The 17,329-nt window shown below is 40.0% G+C and overlaps 1 protein-coding gene across 2 annotated transcripts in view; it reads left to right on the top strand.

The window, feature by feature from the left end:
* The first annotated feature begins 2,624 nt into the window (after nucleotides 1-2,624).
* The window catches only part of LOC122539332, a 34,529-nt gene continuing 19,824 nt past the window's right edge, over nucleotides 2,625-17,329 (top strand). The window contains exons 1-3 of one of the 2 annotated variants that reach the window (XM_043674054.1): nucleotides 2,625-2,837; nucleotides 7,401-7,664; nucleotides 12,413-12,551. In XM_043674054.1, the coding sequence (XP_043529989.1) occupies nucleotides 2,771-2,837; nucleotides 7,401-7,664; nucleotides 12,413-12,551 (470 nt within the window). In that variant the 5' untranslated portion in view covers nucleotides 2,625-2,770. The remainder of the gene's footprint in view (nucleotides 2,838-7,400; nucleotides 7,665-12,412; nucleotides 12,552-17,329) is intronic. The other variant, XM_043674064.1, reaches the window with a different exon arrangement.

Below are 17,329 nucleotides of genomic sequence, written 5' to 3'. Positions count from 1 at the left end.
CTGAGTTGTTGCCATTTCAAAGAGCAATTATGAGCCAACCCCTTACTGTGGGTTTCATGTCCATGCATCATGTTAATTAAAATGGTCTAATAATCGATCACTGGTCAGGGATGCTCCTTGAGATTTCAAAAAATGTGGCACTGGCAGGGTTTCAGCTCCTGGGCTCATTTGCTTCAGAATGGTCACTTCCTTCATTCATTCCTTTGCCTTTTTGTTTTCTTTCTTTTTCTTGGATCTTCTTCCTGTGGGCATTTGTGGAGAAGGTGGCATTGCAGAGGAAGGCAGACAGAGTGGGGCTCTTGGCGAGGTGACAACCTGGCCTAGCAGTGGAGCTAGGTACTTGTGGTTGTGTTAGGCCAAAAGCAACTTCTCCAGGTGTCAGGGAGGCAGTGGCTGAAGTGGTAACGGTGTGGTATGCCCAAAGCAGGGACTTCAGGCATTAACGTTAGGGGACTCCTGGTTGCAAGGTATGGATCCAGGGACCCAGCACTGGTGGCCTGTTGGTGAGGTGGATCCAGTGACAATGAGATGGTGCCTGAAGAGTGGTGACTGAAACCAAAAGAGAAAATGCTGGAAAATCTCAGCAGGTCTGGCAGCATCTGAAAGGAGAAAAAAGAGCTGACGTTTCAAGTCTAACTGACCCTTTGTCAAAGGGTCAGTTAGACTCGAAACGTCAGCTCTTTTTTCTCCTTACAGATGCTGCCAGACCTGCTGAGATTTTCCAGCATTTTCTCTTTTGGTTTCAGATTCCAGCATCCGCAGTAATTTGCTTTTATTTAGTGGTGACTGAAATATTGGTGGATCTGGCCCAAGTTGCAGTGCAAGTGTCATTGGTCAGCCATCTCAAGCTCAGGACACATGCCAGAGGCAGCAGAACAAAGATGGACACTCAGCTTTTTCTTTTTATTCTTAAACTATTCAAAATGGTGCCAGATTGTGGCAACAGTTGAAGCCTTTCACTGTATTTTACTGTATTGTTCATGGTAGAGTATGTGACAATAAATCATCATTCATCATCATACATTCAGGTATTCCTGTAGGAATCAGAAAATCTGAATTGCAAACATTTCATTAACATTGTACAAGTCCTATAATAAGCTTAAGTGAATTATTATACCTCAAAACCATAGGGTTGGGGTGAAAATAATCTGTGAGCAAAATGAGCATTTCAGTCTTTGTTCGGAGTGTGTGATACTATTTAATACTGGACACTCTCCCTCTATCATTGTAGTCTCTTGCTCAATGTCAAACAGGTTTTCAGTCTGGATAAAACATGAGATGTTCTTCCCCTTCATCTATTTTGAAGAACGCAATTTCTAAACCCACCTTCTCTAAAGAAATCAAAGATATTAAAACTGACGAGTGAGACATATTCATTCGATTTATCTTTTATACTTTAAAAGTGAGTTCCATCGTGACCAGCATACTCATTTCCACATAATCCTGTTTTGCTTTTCTCGGGAGGCATTGGTTTGTAAAACGCATTTTTGACTTACAGCTGGGATCTATCTGATAGTATTTGGCTCAAGTTCCTAAAAGCAGCATTAGCTTTAGGGTTCCATTGGACCGGGTCTGGATCCTTTGCTTTTGTCATGGTGTTTAGGTGGGGCGGGTGGAGTGAGGACTGATGGTTTGGGCAACAAATCTGTCAGAAGCTCCTTGGATGCTGCCTGAACTGCTTGCTCTTCCAGCACCACTAATCCAGTGACAAATTGGAGCCTAACAAGCTCTGACTTTCTTTTATTGCACAGCCCAGCCTTTCACAGCTATCTCTTTGTTCACCATTCTACACAAACCCCAATTATGTGGTCTCGGGCAACTAAATGTTTCACAATCTGGGTTTGCTGAGAACTGAAATATTCTAGTCTCTCTAATGCTCTGTCAGCCTCTGCTTTATTTAAGTGTCAACCACAGTATCGTTATCAATGTCATTCAAATGTACTGCTACATATCAGGTATGATGATTCAAAACCAACTCCATGCAGCTAACTGGTTGAGCTCTTTGAGTGGCACTAAAGCCATTTACTATTTTGCATTCACTATTAAACAGATCCATCAGTAATCCTTGGTCAAATCAAAGGTGATAAAAAAATTTACATTTTCCAATCTCTCGGGCAATTCAGTCACTTATGACATTCTTGGCAAACATTGATTTTGATACCACATTCAGTTTCACAGTCATTGCAGAATTGTCAATTCCTGGTGAATTTCAGAATGAAGACGTTAAGGCTGCTTCATTCATTATGATTCTTCAGAACTAACCTGTAGAATTTGTAGAAATTCTTTGCTGCAAATATTCAAATAAATCAATATTTTATAGACAAACATTCCTATCAATTTTCATTGTACTTCGCATAAGGCATTATAGACATTGCAGTCTAAGAGACACAAATCCAAGTATTTTAGGGATGTGGTTTTAATATGATTGAAATTTATTGGAACTAAATGAAGGTTTTGAACATTCATGTTACATATCAGCCTCTTCACTGCAGATTAAATCCATCCCAACTGTAGAATGATAAGATTCTAAGGTATTTTGAAACAACGTGTGAAATCTTTGATGTGAAATTGAAGTTCATATTTGGAGGGGAGTCAGCACCTCAGGTCACAAGTCGCGAGAAGGTACGAGTTTGGAGGAATATTCTTTCCTTCTAGGGAATTACACAAGCAAATAGTTTGAGAGTGTAACGGCCACATAACTACAAAGACAGCTTCAGAGTAGCTTCAGAAATATCAAACCTTCATTCAGTGAAGATCAAATTCAATCACCATGGTAGCATTGACTGTGACAAAAGGATTGCTCATGGCTTTTGTGCTGGCATTCTGTGAATCGCAGAGTGAGTTTATTTGTAATGTATTACTTTGTTTAGAGTAAAGCCATTTAATTGAAGAGAAAGTGCTAATTACTTAATCAGAAAATTCAATGCACAGTATATTAATATGAATGAATATATGGTCGGAAATGAATTGTGATAATTTGTGCTGTCGCATTATAGAAAATTCAAAGTTGTTGTATCATGAGAGTCATTTTCTTGGTCTGTAAAAGATCCTTATTCAGTAACAGTGTCAAACAGGCATGATAGGATTTGTGTGGCACTTCTCTAAAAGTCTTACTATTAACATTTAGTAACTTGTTTCTGTTCACTCACTGTAATGACATTCCCAGAAAATCAGCTTCAATTTGATGCACAATGATATCCCAATAAAAGGAAAACAGAAAAACTTGGAATTGAATCTGCTTGTCATAACGAAGCTCCATTTTTAGGTCTGCAAGACAAGTTGGATAAGTAGCTGCATTTGCAAGTTTGATTGGTTTAATCTTCTGTGATCTTCTGACCAAAACTTTAACTGTCTCACCAATCCAAAACTGTTTCATTATACAACATTGTATTTGACTGCCTCAAATCTGCATAAAATTTTGAGGAGACCCAGTAGATCAAAATGAGTCACTTGCCATAACAATGGACCTCATCTGTGCTGTCTGTTAATTCAATGTATCACCCCTCAGCCTTGTTCCCTTTTGTGTTTTGAGATGTTTCTAAAAACTGGATAAACACTAGACAAGTGTAGGCGAGCACTTTCTTTCTCTTTTATGAAAACATTGCTACCTTATGGCAGTTATTTACAAGAAATATTACAAAAATCTCCCATTGGACAGACTAATTTCAATGAGAATGCAGATTGAAGATTGGACTATAACATTTTCCCTATATTCTTCAGCCAAAAAAAAAAAGAATATAGCCCAGAGCTGCGAGATTGTGAACAAGAAATCACCCTGTTGTTGAAATGCATTCTGCTGTAACTTTATTAAATTGGAAATCCCTCCTAGTTTATCTTCTTTATTTAATCTGTACCTGTGCTGAGATATAGAAAATCTAACATATCATAATGAGATTCCTGATCACTAATGCCTCTCTTTTGTAGACAATACCACATCTCAAATAGCCACATTGGAAGAAACCAATGTTCTCTCAATGATGCAGTCTTTATTCACAAACACCAAATCCAGAACATCTCATACCATCGTGCGCAATGTCAGTTTCAGCCATTCAGAGACAGCAACAAGATTTTTTCAATAAAACTTTGCAAGGTACATACTGCTATGAGATAAAACAACTGAACAAGTCTTTTACTCTTCAGAAAAGCATTGTCTAGAACTTATAACTTCCTCCTGTTTCTTTCTTATGTCTCCATATATCTTCTCAACCTCATCTTGTTTGTGCTTTGCATCTCTTCATTGCATAGTCATTGAGCATATAGATGTGTTCAGATGGGGGTGATAACTGGGATTCATTTGTTTACCTGGAGGATTTATAATGGACGTCTTTGCATAATAAACAAAAATGTAAAAAGTACGTTCCAATCCTAACTTTCACTGCCATCTAGTCTAAAACATAAACTGTCATTTTCTCAAGCTATTCTAATGCTGAGGCATTAAATAAAGCAAAGGCAACTTGCCGGCAAAAAGTTAAGGCTCATGCTTCAGAACTAGCCAAGCTGTTCCAGTCCAGCCACAACACTAGCATCTACATGACAATTGCCCAGATATGTTGAGCTCACAAGAAAGAAGGACAAGGTCTGAGTTGGCCATCTACTATCCCATCAGTGTACTTGAGGTCAACAGTAAAGTGATCAATAGTAATCAACAGTGGTAACAAGTGGTACTTGATCAACAATAAACTGCTCACTGATATCCAATTGTGGGTTCCATTAAATCCAGTCCAATCCTGATTCCATTACAGCCTTGTTTCAAACATGGAAAAAAGAGCTGAACTCCACAGGTGAGTTAACAATGTCTGCACTTGACGTGAAGGCAGTGTTTGGCTGAATATGGCATCAAGGAGCCCTAGCAAAAATTGAGTCAATGGGAATTAGCAGGAAATCTGTCTACTGTTTGGAGGCTATTGGGCACAATGGAAGATGGTGGTAATTTTTGGATGGCAATCATCTCAACTCCAGGACATCATTTCAGGAGTACTTTAGGGTAGAGTCTGCGTCCCAACCATCTTCAGCTGTTTCTTCAATGCCCTTCCTCTGTCATATGATCCACAGTGGGGATGTTTTGCTCATAATTTTACAATATTCAGCACCATTTGTAACTCCTCAGTGACTGAAGCATTCCATGACTAATTGCAGCAAGACTTGGACAATATCAAGATTTGGACCGACAAGTGGCAAGTGTCTTCCATAACACAGAAGTGCCAGACTCTGACTATCTCCAACAAGTGAAATCTAATAATTACATCTTGACATTCAATGACATTATGATGAATCCCCCACTATTCATTTCTGAGGGGGGCTACCGTTGACTAGCCATTTAAATACTGTGCCTGCATGAGCAGGTAGAGGTTTGGAATCCTTTGATGAGTAGCTTGCCTCCTGTCTGCCTAAAGCTTGTCCACCATCTTCAAAGCACAAGTGACGAGTGTGATGGAATATTCTCCATTTACTTAGAAGGATGCAACTCCAACAATACACAACAAGCTTGAAACCATCCAGGACAAAACAGCCTGCTTGATTGGTCCCCATCCACCACTTTTAACATTGTCTGAGAGGTTGGTGGAGGCAGGTCGTATGCTCGCAAAATTTGAGAAGCATCCAGATGAGCAGTTAAAATGCCAGGGCACAGTTGACTATGGATTAATTGCAGGTAAATGGGATTAGTGTAGTTTGGATTTTGCTAGTTAGCATAGACATGGTGAGCTAAAAGGCTTGTTTCTGTACTGTATGACTCTATGAGATACTGGTCCAGTTGGCGATACCTATATCCTGTAAAAGAATACATATTTTAAAAAATGCAAATCTATAGATTCTATAATCATCCAACAGTGTGGAGAACAAGACTGGATGTAATACTCTCATGATTCTGTACCAGAGGTTTGTAAAGGCTCAATATTATTTCCTTCCTTTTGTACTCAATACTGTATCTTTTTCCTAAACAGTTTAATAAATGTCTACTACCTTCAAAGTTCCAAGTCACATGATCTCCAGGCTTCTTTGGCCCTGCAGTCTTTTGAACTATGGTATTAGATCTGTATAGCCTCTCCCCATGTCTTCTTGCAAAATGTAGTACTTCATTACCTCTCTGTATTAAATTCCTACTGTTAGCATCCAATGGCAATAATTTAGCATGATCTCAGGCACACTGTGAGCATACCTTTAGAAATTTGTTAATAACATCAATGGTAAAACTCTAAAACTGTAACTCTGAGCTCCAATGTTTACAATTCTAAATTAAAATGCAGATAATCCTGTTCCTTTGTCTTGTATTCTGAAAGAAAAGCATTTCAAGATTTTTTTCCAATTGATCCTCCTCAATGGTCAGTCTTGGGACCCTTTCTGGATATATGTTAATAATGTAGACACTGAGGTTCAAAAGACAATTTCAAAATTTCTGCATGATGGCAAAACATAGAAGCATTATGAAATGTGCAAGGGTAGTGTGGAACTTCAAAATGATATTGACAGGTTGGTGGAGGGCAGATAGCTGACAGATTAACTTCAGCACTGGGAAGTTTGAGATAATATGTTTTCATTAAATTAATACTGGCAGAACCAAATAAAGGGTATTCTAAAGTGGGTGCAAGTGCACGTGGGTGTATCTGTGTATAAGTCATTAAAGGTGGCGGGATAGTGGAGAAAGCAGTGAATAAATAAATAATATAGTATCTTGGGCTTTATCAACAGGAGAATAGATTAGAAAAACAAGAAGATTAAGCTAAATTTTAATATAATGTTAGTTTGGCCTCAGCTGGAATATAATACCCTCACCTGGAGCTTTGGGCACCACACTTTAGGAAAGAAGTGAAAATGTCAGAGAGAGTGCAGAAAATGTTTACAAGGATGACACTTCAGTTATGAAGATAGATTGGAGAAGCAGGAAGTACGTTTTCTTGGAAAAGTGAAGGTTGGGAGGAGATTTGAGAGAGGCATTCAAAATCAAGAGGGGTCTGGACAGAGCAGAGAAGGAAAAATGGTTCCTGCTCAGGAAAGGATCAAGGATCACATGACACTGATCTGAAGTAATTGGCAAATAAAGCAAAAGAAACATGAAAAGAAAGCATTTACACAAAATGAATAATTAAGGTCTGGAATGCATCTCCTGTGAGCGGTGGAGGCAGATTCAATTGAAGATTTCAGGCAGGATATTAGATGGTTATTTGAAAAGGGAAGAATATGCAGGGTTTCAATGAGATGCTACTAAGTAAGATGCTTACTCAGAGAGCCAGTGGAGACATGATGGGCTGGATAGCCTCTTTCTGCCTGTGATTCTGTGAAGCATCATTTCTGCAAGAGTTTCTTGCACTTCATATACATGATGTGTGAATGCTTTTAGAAAGCTCTTGAAATTTTCAGAAGGTAGCTTCAATTGTCAGCTAAGTTTCCCTCTGTTCTGTCAGCTATTACCCAGGGTCCACTTCACACGTACCTGCTATCACAGTCAAACGTTTCTGGAACTCTGAATTTATCTAAAGGCATTGGCACAGTAATGGACGAAGTTAACAAGGAGGTGAGCAATCCGAGTGAAATTCTTGCATCAGCTGAACTCTTGGCTTACCAACTGGTGACCACTGCTCCAACACTTGCCAAATTTGTGGAAGATACAGATGGAATATTGCCAACACCAACATCTGCTTTTTATGGTACCAGGTTGGATAACACATGTACGTAGTTATTACCTATGACTAACAGATGTAAAGTATTCAGATAATCTGTATAATATAGATGCTAGTGTAGAAGGGAAGCTACTAAACACAGTTTATTTGAAATTTTAAACTTCACTGACAGTTATACACTTATTCTCCACTAAAATTAATTTGCTGAATGTAAACAACCTGTTGCAATACTGGAAATCTGAAACCAACACAGAGAAAGCTAGAAAATGTCAGCAGTTCTGGCAGCATCTGTGGAGAAAGAAACACAGTCAATATTTTGAGTCCAATATGATTCTTCTTCAGAACTGAGTTGTACCAAACTCAAAATGTTAAATTTTAACTTTGTTCGGCTCTCCACAGATGCTGCGAAACCAGTTGAGTTTCTCCAGCATTTAATCTTGGAGATGTTGTTTAAGAAAAGATGAAATAATGAATTAAAATGAAAAATAATACAAAATTCTTTCCTACATTACTGATGTGCATTTCTGAGAGAAGTAACAAGAAATAGCTGTGGCATTTTCTGTTACAATCATTATTTCCACACTTGAAAATGATTTTAATTCATCGGCACCTGCTCATTCAAAAGCATACATGATGCATCTGTATTTGCTGATCGACTTACTCATAGCCTCATCTCGATCTTCGCTGTCCTCATCCTCAGTAAAACTATTCATCGCTCACTATGTAAATCCCCCTAGAATAGTCTTAATCTCTGTTCCCCTAACATGGAATGCAGAATTAAATGGATAAAGTTCTGGTTAATCCACAACTATATCTTTTTTTTCTGGTTTTATCACATTTTAGGAAGAATGTGAGTGTACTTGAAAAGACATAGAGAAAATGATTGTTCCCTTTGGAGCAAAGGAAATTGAGAGAATGTTATGCTTCAGTTATACAGGGCACTGGTGAGATCATATCTGGAGTACTGTGCATGGTATTGGTCTCCATATTTAAAGAAGGATGTAAGTGTATTAGGAGCACTTCAGAGAACATTTACTAGACTAATATCTGGTAAAGGCAGATTGTCTTCAGAGGCAAGGTTGGACCAGCTAAGCTTGGATTCCACTAGGGTTTAGAGGAGTAAGAAGGATGGTGCAGGTCAATCAATAATTTCAAATGGAAATTGCTTGTGCATCTGAGAGACTTAGACTTACAATTCTGCTGAGATTGAGGAAGGGTTTTTGTCACATAGCACTTGTATCCTTACCTTTTGACCAGGAGGCCTGAGTTCAAGTCCCACCATTGGAAAAGATTCTCAGTATTTAGAAGCGAATGGACTTATTAGCAATAGACAACATGATTTTCTGTGTGGAGGGGGTGACTAACTTGATCAAGGTGTTTGAGGGGGTGACAAAGCTGATTGATGAGGGAAAAGCGGTTGATGTGTCTACATGGATTTCAGTCAAGCCTTTGACAAGTTCCCTTATAACAGACTGATCCAAAAGGTGAAGTCACAAAGTATCAGGATTGAACTGGCAAAAGAGATACAGAACTGGCTTAATCATAGGAGGCAGTTGGTTGCAGTGGAAAGATGCTTGGAATGGAGATTTCTGACTAGTGGTGTCTCACAGGGATCAATGCTAGGATCTCGGCTGTTCATGGTTTACAGAAATGATTTAAGTGAAAAAAGTGGCTGACTTAATTAGTTAGTTTGCAGGTGATACAAAGATTGGTGGAGTTGGAAATAGTGAGGAAGACGGTCAGAGGATACAGGATGAAAACAATGACTGCAGATGCTGGAAACCAGATTCTGGATTAGAGTGGTGCTGGAAAAGCACAGCAGTTCAGGCCATATCCGAGAAGCAAGAAAATTGATGTTTCAGGAAAAACCCTTCATCAGGAATAGAGGCAGAGTACCTGCAGGGTGGAGAGATAAATGAGAGGAGGGGGGGGGTGGGAAGAAAGTAGTATAGAGTACAATAGCATTGATGCCCTCGGGTTGAAGTGTTCCGAGGTGGAAGATGAGGTGTTCTTCCTCCAGGCGTCAGGTGGTGAGGGAGCGGTGGTGAAGGAGGCCCAGGACCTCCATGTCCTCGGCTGAGTGGGAGGAGAACTTGAAATGTTGGGCCACAGGGCGGTGTGGTTGATTGGTGCGGGTGTCCCAGAGATGTTCCCTATGTCAGAGGATACAGCAGGATATAGATCAGTTGGAAGCATGGGTAGAAAAATGGCAGATGAAGTTTAATCTGGACAAATGTGAACTAATGTATTTTGGAATGTCAGGTATAGGTGGAAATTTTACAGTGAATGGAAGATTCCTTAAGAGTATTGATATGCAGAGGGAGCCGGGTGTGCAGGTCCATAGCTCACTGAATGTCGCAGCGCAAGTAGGTAAGAAAGTAAAAAAGACGTATGGCATGCTTCCCTTTAGAAGGGGCATTGAGTATAAGAATAGACAAATTATGTTGCAGCTTTATAAAACTTTAGTTAGACCAAACTTGGAATATTGCTCACAGTTCTGGTCACCCCGCCACCAGAAAGATGTGAATTCTTTGGAAAGGGTACAAAAAAAAGGTTTACCAGGATATGGCCTGGTACAGAAGATTTTAGTTATGAAGAAAAGTTGGATAGACTGAGTTTGTTTTCACTGGAATGCAGGAGTTTGAGAGGTGACCTGATAGAAATTTATAAGATAGTGAATGACATGTTTAAAGTGGAATGTATGAAGCTTTTGCCCAGGATAGAGGGATCAATTAATAGTGTACACAGATTCAAGGTATGGGGTGGGGGCAAGTTTAAAAGAGGTGTGCAAGGCAAGTTTTTCACACAAAGTGGGTGAGCGTCTGATAAGCACTGCCAGATGCAGTGGTGGAAGCAGACACAACAGCAACATTCAAGAAGCACATAGAAATGCATGAATAGGAAGGGAAACAGAGGGATACAGATCATGTAAGTGAAGACAGGTTTAGTACGGAAGAGCAAAATGAGTCAGCACAGGATTGGAGGGCCCGATCCTGTGCTGTATTGTTCTTTGTTCTACTCCGGGGTGTATCATAACTCAACTGAGACTAGGGATTGGGAATGGGTCTGAATTAATTGCTTTATAGGGAGCTGCATTAATTCAATGGGAAATGGCTTTCTTTGCTGTAATCTCTATGAGGTAATTAACTGACCATATGACAGCAATTTTATGGGGCTTTTTTTGTATTTTGCTGGTAGTATACAGGCATCATAGGATTCCTGCCAGGTCAATGTGATTGTAAATTATTTATGTTAATATTTACTATTTCTGAATGTAACAAGCTATTTGTTGCAGAATTCAAGGGTTATATTCTCCTTTCAGTGAAAACGAAATTACATTTTGAATGAACTCTCCCACAATATTTAATAGAATTACAATTAGAAATAATAAAACTCCTATTTTAAATTTAAATTTAAATAAGCTCTTGAAGTCCCCTATCTTTCAGATAACTGTTCAAATAGCATGACCAAGAATGAATCATGCCATACAAGTACAGAATTCTGATTAACTCAACCCCAGGAAGGAAAAACCTGATGTACCACAAAGACAGCTGTGTAATCAAGTCAGATGTTCCACAACCCCTGCAGGGAACACATTCACTTTGAATTAGCTTGACCTAAATAAATGTGAAATTCTGGCATTAAACCAAGAGCTTGTTTCATTATGGTGCACTAATAACTTAACATAAGGCCAAATGATCATTTAATGCATGAGATGACTTTTCCTTTTGAGGATTAAAAGCCAGAAAATAATTTGACTTACAACATTTCTAATATTATGCATAATTCCTGATCCTCAGATTAACCCACACCAGTCATCTCTTTAAAGGACTGAGCAGCCTATGGTCCTTTGAAACTAGTCACTTTCAATGCATTGTACAGATTACACAGCACACTATAAGGAATTATCCACTAATTGAAACAAAGTAATGGAGCACTGCTGTCAGAGCTGCATCCTCTGATTGACATTTTAAGGCCCTATCTGCCATCTTTGATGAATGAAATGAAGGGCTTATGCCCAAAATGTCGATTCTCCTGCTCCTCGGATACTGCCTGACCAGCTGTGCTTTTCCAGCACCACACTCTTCAACTCTGACCTCCAGCATCTGCAGTCCTCACTTTCTCCTTTTTAATGTAAAAAGATCCCAAGGTCTGTTCAGAAAATGGAAGGGGAAAAGTATTAATTAGTTATGAGATGCCTTGGATGCCCAGATAACATGAAAGATGTGCATGTGCATTTTTTCCAAGTTAATTCTTACTTCTTATAAAGAGAAGCATTGAGTCACTTCTACATAGGGAGACCATAAATTTAACTTTGAAATATCTAATACAAAGCTAACTTAAGAATGACAATTCATATCTCAGTTCTGGTAAAAACACTCTAAGGCACTTTTTGGGGGCATCATCCTCCCAATGCTGGAAGCACATCACACAAAATAAACTTAATATTGGTGATCAAAAGATTAATTAATGCAACAGGTTTTAGGAAACAACCCCAGAGTGAGAAAATAGAGACACAGAGAGGTTCAGAGAGAAAACTACAGTCTTTATGCCCTAAATAACTGTAGGCCTGGTTTCCATTAATGGGGTAATGAAAATTAGGGATGCACAAGTAATCAGAAATGGTGAAACATTGATATCTTAGAGATCTATTCAACAAATTGTTCCCTCTCCAAACTCCATTCAAGATTGGTAGGAAACCAAATAATTTGAAGACAGCAATTTGAATTTCATGTCAATAAAAACACACAAACATCAACTCAAAACTTCAATTACCTTATTATTTGTCTCTTCAGGTACTAATCCACCAGATGTCTCTATTTTCGGTGTAAAGGCATGGAAATTTGGTTTGATTTCAGCTGTTATCCCAATATTTTTGGTTGTAGAGGGTCTGGCTCTTGCCATTTACTGCACCAAGTGCAAAAAGAGACGCAGGTAAGGCCTTAGTTCATTCACTGCTGGTCTCTCATGATCAGTTCATTGAACAAGTCATTTCAAAGGTGCCTGTTGTGTTGCATGACTCCCATAAGTTGGAAATAACCACTCAGTATTACACAAATATGTAAGATGATGTCCAATGTCCTGTGAAATGTTGCATTGTTGATTTTAGTATTTTCAAAGTAGTACAGAGTTCAGTGAGATTGCATTCTGGATATACATGTATACATAATTATAAGAATATACTTCCCAACTCTCTGTGTATAATAGTATAATAGTCACATGGCAAGTTCTTTTTTGGGATGTATCGTGCTTCTGTTGAAAAGATAAATGAACATATAGTCCACCTCATCTTTGATTAAATACACTTCTATGAAAAGTTTTGTCATATTAGATTTTGTTACCAATTGACTTGGTTCTCAATAGAAAGAAATTGTGAAAATTAGGATGTTTGGAAAAAGGGCAAATTAGGCAAACATCAGATAACATGTTTAAAAATGAATGCAGAGATGGGTTTTATGCAGGCAAGCAATTAAGCAGTTGAGTAAGTGGAGTAAGGATGAAGAGTGAGGATAACAGGGAATGTTAATGTATAGCAGCATTTTTCAGGGCTGAGTTTTATGTAGGCACTAGGCAACCCCATTTTGCCAGGTGGCAAGACCAAGAGCTTCATCTTGTTGGTATGAGGCAGACCATCTCTATTAAGGATGCCAGTCCAATTACAGAGCTAGTAGTTCAACATAGCCACCACTAATGGTGGCCACTGTTTGGACTGACTGAGTAGGATCAGAGTGCACTAATGGATACTAAGGGCAGCATAGTGGCTCAGTGGTTAGCATTGCTGTCTCACACCAGCATGCACCCAGGTTTGATTCCATCTTGAGTGACTGTGTGGAGTTTGCATTTTTTCCCAGTCTAGATTAGAGTGGTGGTGGAAAAGTGCAGCAGGTCAGGCAGCATCCGAGGAGCAGAAAAATCGACATTTCAGGCAAAAGCCCTCATTAGGAATTTCTGATGAAGAGCTTTTGCCCGAAACATCAATTTTCCTACTTCTTGGACGCTGTCTGACCGCTGTGCTTTTCCAGCACTACTCTAATCTAGACTCTGATCTCCAGCATCTGTGGTTCTATTTCACCTATTTTCTCCCAGTGTCTGCACAGGTTTCCTCTGTGTGTTCTGGTTTCCTCTGTGTGTTCTGGTTTCCTCCCACCGTCCAAAGATGTGCAGGTTAGTTGGCTTGGTCATGCCAAATTGCCCCATAGTGTGGAGGCTCGATGGATTAACTATGGGAAATGCAGTATTATGGGATTAAACTGGGTCTGGCTGGGATGCTCTTCTGAGAGTCGGTGTGGATGCAATGAGCCAAATGGCCTGCTCCCACACTGTTGGGGTTCTATAATTCTTAAAGCCAAGTAAGTAACTATGTCGCCTGCCTCCTGACCATCCCCAAAGACTGGTACAATGCAAACAGATGAGTGGAATCTTATAGGGGTCTGATCAAAATGTGCTATGGTGTGATTTATAGAAGAATAGCAAGAAAGGTCCATTGAGACCTATTTCAAAGTCAGGAGCACCACTGCATCTTTTGTGCATCTGCTGAGTAAAGAGCTCAGTTTCTCACTAGGCATTGGTGAGTTGACAATTACGGATGATTATTGCTTGTTAAACGTCTTAGTAACATCAAAACTTGCTTCATTAATATCCAGCTATTAATATCTATATTACCAAATGTGTCAAACAAGTTAGCTGTTGAGAAATCTCAATTTTGAAGTCAGAGTGTAGCAAACTAATGGCCTCCATGTTGTTCAGCACCTAGTAGCATCTCAGGGCATGATTCAGGGGCAAATATTCCTTATTCATAGATGTTGGCATCTGACATTTCTCAACCTATCATGAACTCCATGCCACCTTCTCACTTTCAGGAGTCTTGTGACACTCACTCAAATACCCATTCATCCTACTTTTTCACGTATCTACCCACATTCCCACATCACTCACTCACCCCTACACTGAGCATTTAAGCTTACCATATTGTAGCTGCTGTTAGAAGGCTTGTGTCTTACACACTGATCCTCTTTGCAGGTCTCGGCTTGGTTTTCTGAGCTAAGGCAGCTCTTCAGGATGCTGCATCAGAATAAGACCCTTTTAAACATAACCAAGGAAACTAGGTTTTCGGATTCATAGTGTTGGATATCATAATTCTGATGGAGGAGAAAGTGATGACTGCAGATGCTGGAGATCAGTGGCGAAAAGTGTGGCACTGGAAATGTACAGCAGGTCAGGCAGCATCCAAGGTGCAGGTGAATCGATATTTCGGGCATAAACCCTTCATCAAAAAATTCCTAACGTGCAGTGCTTTTCCAGTGCCACAGTTTTTGACCCATCATAGTTCTGATGCCAGTTGGAACACTTGGGCTCAAGGTTTTTTAGTCATGCCCTTTCATCAGAACTGGTTGGACCCAGGAAAATATCAAAAGCTTGAGGCTTATGCCACTCTCCTTTCACCATCCAGAATGGATATGTTAAATGGGATATGTTACTTAAGGTGAGGACAGTGATTAGGAAAGGCAAAGAGTGAATGGATGAACTGTAACAATTTTTATTCATGTTTAGCACAAAAATAAAATGGGAAAGGTGGCTCAACCATAGCTGACAAGTGAAGTTCGTGATAATTAGATCCAGGGAAGGACGTACACATTGGATAAAAAAAGCAGCAGACCCCAGGATTGGGAACAACTTAGATTTCAGTAAAGGAGACCAGAGGATTGACTAAGAAGGGAAAATAGAGTACCAGAAGAAGATTTCAGGGAACATACATACTGATTGTAAAAGCTTCTACGCAGTTGTAAAGAGATAAAGGGTGAGTTAAAACTAATGTAGGGCTCTTACAGACAGAAGTAGGGAGAGTTATAATGGGGACAAAGAGATGGCAGACTGATTAAATACATTTTTTGGTTCTATCTTCACAGAGGAGAAAGTCAAGACTGCAGATGCTGGAGATCAGAGCTGAAAAGTGCATCAGGCCAGGCAGCATCCAAGGAGCAGGAGAATCGACGTTTCGGGCATGAGCCCGAAGAAGGGCTGAAGAAGGGCTCATGCCCGAAACGTCGATTCTCCTGCTCCTTGGATGCTGCCTGGCCTGATGCACTTTTCCAGCAACACATTTTCAGCTTTATCTTCACAAACGCAGACACAAATAATGTTATAAAAATGTTGGGGAATGCAGGTTCTAATGAGAAACTGAAGAAATCAGCATTAGAAGGGAAATAGTATGAGTGAAAATGTTGACATTAAAGGCCAACAGTTTACATCTCAGAATAGTTAAGGAACTAACACTAGAAATAGTGAATATATTGGTAGTCATTTTTCAAATATCTACAGACTCTAAAACAGTTCCAATGGATTAGAAAGCGCCTAATGTAACCCCACTATTGATAAAAGGATATAAAGAGAAAATAGAGAACTGTAGACTAGTTAGCCTGATGTCAGTATTGAGGAAAACAGAAAGAGACCTTTATAAAAGAATTAGAACATAGAACAATACAGCACAGAACAGGCCCTTCGGCCCACGATGTTGTGCCGAACATTTGTCCTAGCTTAAGCACCCATCCATGTACCTATCCAATTGCCGCTTAAAGGTCACCAAAGATTCTGACTCTACCACTCCCACAGGCAGAGCATTCCATGCCCCCACCACTCTCTGGGTAAAGAACCCACCCCTGACATCTCCCCTATACCTTCCACCCTTCACCTTAAATTTATGTCCCCTTGTAAAACTCTGTTGCACCCGGGGAAAACGTTTCTGACTGTCTACTCTATCTATTCCTCTGATCATCTTATAAACCTCGATCAAGTCACCCCTCATCCTTCGCCGTTCCAACGAGAAAAGGCCGAGAACTCTCAACCTAGCCTCGTACGACTTCCTCTCCATTCCAGGCAACATCCTGGTAAATCTTCTCTGCACCCCCTCCAAAGCTTCCACATCTTTCCTAAAGTGAGGCGACCAGAACTGCACACAGTACTCCAACTGTGGCCTAACCAAAGTCCTGTACAGCTGCAACATCACTTCACGACTCTTGAATTCAATCCCTCTGCTAATGAACGATAATACTCCATAGGCCTTCTTACAAACTCTATCCACCTGAGTGGCAACCTTCAAAGATCTATGTACATAGACCCCAAGATCCCTCTGTTCCACCACCTGACTAAGAACCCTACCATTAACCCTCTATTCCGCATTCTTATTTGTTCTTCAAAAATGGACAACCTCACACTTGGCAGGGTTGAACTCCATCTGCCACTCCTCAGCCCAACTCTGCATCATATCTAAGTCCCTCTGCAGCCAACAACAGCCCTCCTCACTGTCCACAACTCCACCTATCTTCGTACCATCTGCAAATTTACTGACCCACCCTTCGACTCCCTCATCTAAGACATTAATAAAAATTACAAACAGCAGAGGACCCAGAACTGATCCCTGCGGAACTCCACTTGTAACTGGGCTCCAGGCTGAATATTTACCATCTACCACCACTCTCTCCCTTCGACCGGTTAGCCAGTTTTCTATCCAATTGGCCAAATTTCCCTCTATCCCATGCCTCCTGACTTTCCGCATAAGATCCTGACTTTCCGCATAAGAAAGCATTCCCTCACACAGTGAGGGAATGCTGTCGTTTTTTGTGCACAGCACGTTCCCACATGGGGAGGGAATGCTGTAGTAGTTTGTGCACAGCATGATCCCACAGTGAGGGAATGGTGTAGTAGCTTGTGCACAG

This window comes from Chiloscyllium plagiosum, chromosome 2 (assembly GCF_004010195.1).
Source record: "Chiloscyllium plagiosum isolate BGI_BamShark_2017 chromosome 2, ASM401019v2, whole genome shotgun sequence".
NCBI lineage: Eukaryota > Metazoa > Chordata > Chondrichthyes > Orectolobiformes > Hemiscylliidae > Chiloscyllium > Chiloscyllium plagiosum.
Note: the sequence above shows the minus strand (reverse complement) of the source record. Positions and strands in the feature narration are given on the sequence as shown.